Here is a 6,791-nt window from a genome sequence, read left to right as displayed (position 1 = left end):
ATTGATGCCAATGGCAAACTCAAGCAAGAAGGATGTTAGCTAGCTGATGGTAGATTAGGGATGAGTAAGATACCATTGCACTATGCTGGCATTTGGCCATGACATTTGCACTAAAATGTGCCCAATTCACAGCAGACCTGGACTTATGGGCTGGGTCTAGATAGGCGGCTGCATGACATGCATTCTTGATCGTTGAAAAGACCAACTGATGGATTGTTTCCTGATGAGATGAGAACAAGCAGAGGGGGTAAAGGGATAAGGCCATAACGAAGAGAAGCAAGCACAGGGTAAGGGGGTTACTCAAGGTAATAGAACCACGAGAAACTGTGTACAGGCTGTGAGCGTTTCGTGCAAAGAAATGGTGCAGACAGATAATGTCTTTCGAAATTGGAATCATATATTCGGGCTGGGCTTGTGTTAATTAATTAATACATGCTATCGTTAATTAATAACCTTAGGTTACGACGTTATTAAATAACCTTAGCATTTACATTTTAAAAAAAATTACAGTCGTGTGAGATCATCTCTCAGCGTATCGTCTCTCAGCGACATCGTCATCTCTCTCTACGCGACGTCTCTCTTTCACACTCTACCCGACGTTTCACACTCTACCCGACGTCTCTCTCTCGCGCAGGCTTTCGCCCAGAAGAAAAAAAACACAGCTGACCACCTTTTATACCCGTGATGAGGCGGTTCCGGAAAGATTTCCAAAAAGACCTTGAGAATTCAATTTTTTTAAACGTCCCATCACCTATAAGGTTATACCACCTCATTCCTAAAGTTATACTACCTCAACAAAATAATTAATTGCTTTGGCACCCATATTCGTTCACAAAGTCAATTTTGAATCTGCCACAAAACTAGGAGATTAAGCCTTAGTACAACTGCACCATAAAATGGACGAACACCCCTAAAAGATCTACCACGCTACCAAGAAAGGGGCACAAGCTCAAACCCCAATATCTAGACCCTGGTGTAGTGAGACAATGATTAAATGAACAAGGTATTTTGAATGCCTCACTAAATGCCTCTAATATCTCTAAAAATTCGAATCTCTCAAACGACTACAATTATCAAAGAATCGCTTCATACATATTTTTTGAAAAGCGAGACAAAAATTCAAGTGGAGAACAATTTACATTATCGCTGAGTTGCAATCTAAGATTCTCCTTCTCCTCTCACAATTTTGCACTTTATTGGCCAACAAACGTCTATTTGGAAATATGGGGATCATTTAAATCTACACGATCACCCCCCCCCCCCCCCCTCTTTCCTTGATATCCTCCATCCAACAAGAAAGGATGGAGGAGGCCCACGAACATGACAATAGCAGACCCATGAAAGTAGGTAACGGCAACAACAATAAGGAAACCATAGAGAAGGATTACTAGGGCAAAGCGTTCATGACCATGCAAGAGAACTGAAGAGAGAGATACGCGTAGGGCAAGAATAACGGCCAAATAAAACCTACTGAAACTTGAATCGTTGCAGATGCCGACTTTTTCAATAGACTAACCTAGCCCTCGATTATCTGTTTCTCAACCTTAGTCGGATTGATTTGAATTTACTAAGAAGTCAGTTCCATTAATTAATTAATTGATATTCAACGCTGTTTTTCGTGGGGACATTAGATTATTAATGTAGGTAAATGCATTCCTTTTAAACGTTTTGTGAAGAAGAAATGAGTCTCGGCACGTGAAATGTACCTGTGTTTCCCGCTAGCCTCTCTCTCTCCAACTATGCTCGACACTCGACGTCCACAGCTTCTCGTCTCTCTTTGTCTCTTCTGGTAAAGCAAAGCAAGGAGCAATAATCTCAATATATCTCTTTCTCTCTCTAGCAAAGAAGGCACAGGCTTCGAAAGCCACAAGGAATGCAACACAACATCAAGGATCGATTTTCCTTTCTAGTAATTTTTGGGCATGCTTTATTAAGGTGTTCACCCAACATATCCTAGGTTGAACCTTAGAGCGGAGCTCTGCAATAACAATAATGGAACACAGATTTTGTGTGGGCATACAACCCAGACCAGTGACAAATTCCTAGTTTTTCAAACAATTCTCAAAGGCTTGGAACGTAACTTTCAAAATTTACACGTATCTGGGCGATCTCAACTTCACAAAGTATGCATTTGCCTCACAAAGCAATGGTAAGGGTGTTTTAAGTCCATGCATGAGGGATGTAATTTTTAATTTATTAATTTTAAAAAAAATCTAAAAAGAGTCTTCTATTAAGTAAGAAAAAATAAATTTTACAACAAGGGAGATTCCAGACGAAGTAAAAGAAAATAGACCAAGCAAAGGGAAAATCTCAACCAAAATGGTACTCCCATGTCTTCAGTCCTCTCCCATGGCATCAAAGACGATCCAAGACAACTTCCCAAACATCACTCGCTTTCTTCAACTCGCCAGAGACCACCAACTGCCTTGCACGCCTTCCCAAAAGTAAAGGTAAGTGAATATACTCGATAAATTCAAGTAGAGGGTATAGGTAGGTTATATAACATCACCACCGAAGTAAGTTATGTAATGTGAATATATTCGATAAATTAAGAGGAGGATATAGGCAGCTGATGGGCGTACTAATGGGCGTGTAGTTCACCTGGTAGATTCTACGATGGAGACTCGGGTTCAATGCCTAGGGACTTCACAAAGGATGGCACATTTGTTAAACGGATAATATATAACCACCTTTCCAAGGTAGGTTTGGGACATAATATGGGTCCTAAATTCTTTTTGCTATTAATTAATTAGTGAGAGGTACTCAAGCCTTAGTATAGGTGAAATTAATTAGTGAGAGGTACTCAAGCCTTAGTATAGGTGAAAGGGCCAACGGAAGTATCGCGAAGTAAGTAGAGGCGGTTAGTGGGCCGCATGCGTGTGAAGGGAACCTTAATACTTATTCTTGCTCCCATCTCCAGACCAAAAAAAGACGAAGCAAAATATATATTTTCCAAATTTCAGAATACATAATTTGGACCAAGAAAACCCAAGCCGCTAGAAAGTACACACTAGAAGTTGCGAGAACATAACAGGAGCTTCGGCAAGGCTATGCAAAGAATACTACTTTATGAAAACTGAGACCCTCCCAAAGTGGAGGAAAGAATGAGTGAGGTAGTTAATCCTAGCTATGGGTGTCTGTTTGAGCAAGCTGCATAACCGCAGATCAAGCCCAGAGCTTTTTAATTAAATGGTGAGGAAAAGGTTATGGCTATGTATGCTACGCTATCATGACCTGAGCTTTGATGTTTACCTATCACATGTTTTAGAGCCACATTGATGTCAACACCCTATTCTGCAATACTCTACCTTCCATCAATTGAAGTGAAGTTTTGGGCAAGCCCTGATGGACATGCAGGCATGCTTGCCATCATGGAAGCCCTTGTGTTATTATCCTTGTAGTCAGATGAAGTAACAGAAGAGCCTTCAAAGGCTTGCCACCTCTTCAGAGCCTGGGGGAGAGTCAAGTCCAGATCAATGCCCTCATCATCCTCAGCTACATCATTGGGTTTCCACTGCTCTACAAGAGGTGAAAGCACATTCACGGCATGGCTCATGTCTGGGCGGTTGTGTGGCTCACGGGCAGTGCAGTGCCCAGCAAGCTCTGCTACTATCGAAATGCTTTGGGAAGTCTCATCATTAACCTCCATAACAGGATCCACAGCATCAAAGACTGCCCCCTTGTTGCCAATCAGACGCCTGAACCATGTCACCAAATGCATGTTCTCTTCAGGCCGTGTCTCATCCAAAGCTTTACGGCCAGTTAGTAGCTCCATGAGCATCACTCCGAAGCTGAACACATCTACTTTCGTTGTGACACGCCCTGTGACTGCAAATTTGAAAGAAAAAAAAACATAAATAATTTGCTATGCTCAGTTTTAAGGCATGGGCTGCCTACACATAAAACATCATCACATATAAAAGCCAGCCAAAAGACATGACAAGAACCCACATCAGATATCATGCAAGAGAGGCAATTTGAGCATTACCAGCATATTCAGGAGCCAAGTATCCAAAGGTGCCTGCCAATCTTGTCTCCACAGAGAACTTTCCCTCGGGTGCGAGCTTCACCAAGCCAAAATCAGAAACCTTGGCCCTGTAGTCATCTCCTAGCAGCACATTGGACGGTTTCAAGTCTCTGTGAATAAAGCTCTTGTGGGCAAGCCCATGAAGATACTCAACGCCTCGGGCCATATCCAATGCAATGCTGAGACGCTTGTCCCAGCTAAGAGGCAGCAGATCAAGTTTCTTCCACTCAAAGAGGTGCTGACTCAAAGTACCCTGAGGCATGTACTCATACACCAGAAGCCTTTCATTTCCATCTATGCAGTAACCCAGAAGAGCAACCAGATGTCTATGTCTCACTTTGGTTAGGACAGCAATCTCTGCTTGAAACTCATCCAAGCCTTTGTTGCTCACGACTGAGGCTAGCATCCTCTTCACAGCAATCTTGGTGCCATCATCTAGCTCACCTTTGTACACAACCCCAAACCCTCCCTTCCCCAGCACATTCTCATCACTGAAATTATTTGTCACATTGCGCAAAATCTGAATGGATATCACGAGATTGCCGGCCTCTAACACCTGCACGTTATCACTAGGGCCACTGTTGTTGCGAACAGCATGGACTCCGTTTGCAGTGTTTGGGGTAACTGTAATTTTAACCATTTCTGCACCATCTCCACTGTCTGTGGGGTGCATGTACACAGTATTCGGGCTTTGGACCCTCAAGAACCTCTGCCTCCTCTTGTATAGAAGAAATCCACATATAGAGCCAAAAAGGAAGACAGCACTTACACCAAGTATAACACCAGCAATCGCTCCGACAGGAAATGAAGACCTTTTTCCTCCTGATGATGTGCCAGATGAGCTGCCACCGGAGTTGGTACCCGAACTTGAGTCACTAGGAGGTGGCATAACATTGTTGACGTTAGAATTGCCTGTAAGAATCAATTGAACCTGGCTTGTATTGAATGAAGGAACAGGGCCATAGATATTATTATTGCTAACATCTATTAAAACCAAGGAGTTGAGCTTGGTGAGAGAGTCCGGTATGGTGCCAGTGAGGTTGTTGCCACTAAGAACTAGCTTTGAGAGGGAGGTGAGATTTCCTAGATTAGGAGAAATGATCCCAGTTAACTGAGATTTAGGTAAATTGATGGCTATGACATTCTTCTTTCCTTGGGTATCACATGTGATACCCGGCCATGAAGCGCAGGGGTTGTTGCCCGTCCATGAATCTAGCAGATTTGAAGCATAGTTTACACCATCTAGAAAGGAAAGTAGAGCTGTGACCTGTGCAGCACAAGCTGCCCCCACTTGTTCAAGGCAGAACATGTTGCCTGAGTATGTGTAGTTCGAAGAGTCGGAGATGGACGGGATCGCAAGAACGGGACCCACAAGCATGTTATTCTGAACTGATAAAAATTGCAAGGAGGAAGATGATGAGAATGTTGTGGGGATGAGCCCGACAAGTTTGTTGTCATTGAGGCGGCATTCCACGAGGGAGACAGCAGAACCGAGGCCGGGAGGAATGGGGCCAGAGAAACTGTTCACCTGGAGCCAGAGGGTTCCGAGGGAGGGCATGGCGCCCACCACATGGATAGGACCTGAGAGGGCACCCGGGAGGCCTTGATTGTTGAGCTCGAGGCGGGTGAGCTGGCCGAGGTTACTGAAGGATTGGGGGATGGCACCAGTGAGCTGGTTGTAAGCAAGCCTGAGGTCTTGGAGGCTTGTCAAGTTGCCTAGAAAGTCTGGGATGGGGCCTCTGAGGGTGGTGTTAGAGAGGAAAAGGGTAGTGATGCTGGTAGACGAGGCTAGGTCATCTGGGAGTGTCCACCCAGTAGAAACATTCAGTGGGTTGTTGTCCAAGGTGAGCACGGTGAGAGAGGTGAGCCCTCGGAAGAAATCTGAAGGTATGGTGGTGAACTGCTGGCCACCCAAAAAAGCTGTAGTGAGCTGAGACAGCCCACTGAGTGAGGGCACGGCGCCCGTGAAGGAATTCCCCTGTATTGCAATTTGCTGCAAGTTAGACAAACTGTTAAGATTAGAAGGAAGGGAACCTTGCAGGCCTGCCCCGTTCAGCTGCAACTGCGTTACCCTTGACCCGCTGCACTCCACGTAGGACCACTTAGCCCCGCAGGGGTCTGTCCCCGTCCAGTCGGAGAGCTCACTCGGGTTCGACAGCCCTGCCAGCAAGGCCTTGAGCACTGCCAAGTCGGAGGGGTCTGTTGCACCCTGTACCAGCTCGGAGAAGCCCTGCAGGGAGAAGAGGAGAAGCAGACACGAGCTTGTGGCTGCTAAAGAGAGCCAGCGATGGTAGAAAAGAAACATGGCTTAAACAGACAGAACTCGAAGAAGAACAGCCAGAATGCACACTCCGCAAGGGTCGCTTCTCTTGTGGTTTGAGCTCGACGGAGGAGATGTAGAATCAGAGAGTGTGTGTTGTTTGTAGAATAAGGATCCAGAGTGTGTGTGTTGGTATGCCGTCTATCTAGGTTAGGCGAACCTGTAAAAGTGACAGAATTCCTCTTTTCCAACTAAAAATGGGTTGGCAAGCCACGTGGCCTGTTAGGTTTGTCCAGCTAGGTCCAGGCCCTTGATTTTTTGTCCGGCAACGGTGGCAAGGTAGCCCTTTTGAAAATAGAAAACTCCTATGGTTTTTCATGTAATTTAAACCTCTTTAAAAAACCTCAAAAACGTGCATGATGCCATAAAATGACTAGACTTGCTTATCCCTGGTTTTCCACCATTGGGGTTTGTTATATTTTCACTTTTTGTAACTAAATCTTA

General features: G+C 44.7%; 1 protein-coding gene across 1 annotated transcript; it reads right to left on the bottom strand.

Annotated features, from left to right (window-relative positions):
• Positions 1–2,929: 2,929 nt before the first annotated feature.
• LOC147637578 (receptor-like kinase TMK3) lies at positions 2,930–6,517 on the bottom strand. The gene is made up of 2 exons (XM_086799377.1): positions 3,989–6,517; positions 2,930–3,828 (listed from the first exon to the last, which is right to left on the bottom strand). The coding sequence occupies exons 1-2, from the start codon at positions 6,330–6,332 to the stop codon at positions 3,305–3,307; spliced, it is 2,868 nt and encodes a 955-aa protein (XP_086655503.1). The 5' UTR covers positions 6,333–6,517; the 3' UTR covers positions 2,930–3,304.
• Positions 6,518–6,791: the final 274 nt, after the last annotated feature.

Source organism: Cibotium barometz, chromosome 6, assembly GCF_041138505.1.
Source record: "Cibotium barometz isolate CiBa-2024 chromosome 6, ASM4113850v1, whole genome shotgun sequence".
Taxonomy (NCBI): domain Eukaryota; kingdom Viridiplantae; phylum Streptophyta; class Polypodiopsida; order Cyatheales; family Cibotiaceae; genus Cibotium; species Cibotium barometz.
This window is presented reverse-complemented; position numbering and strand designations above follow the sequence as displayed.

Coding starts and splice junctions, on each gene's coding strand:
- LOC147637578 (XM_086799377.1), bottom strand. CDS start 6,332: ATGTTTCTTTTCTACCATCGCTGGCTCTCTTTAGCAGCCACAAGCTCG. Junction 3,829..3,988: donor CTTGGCTCCTGAATATGCTG/GTAATGCTCAAA, acceptor TCAAATTTGCAG/TCACAGGGCGTGTCACAACG.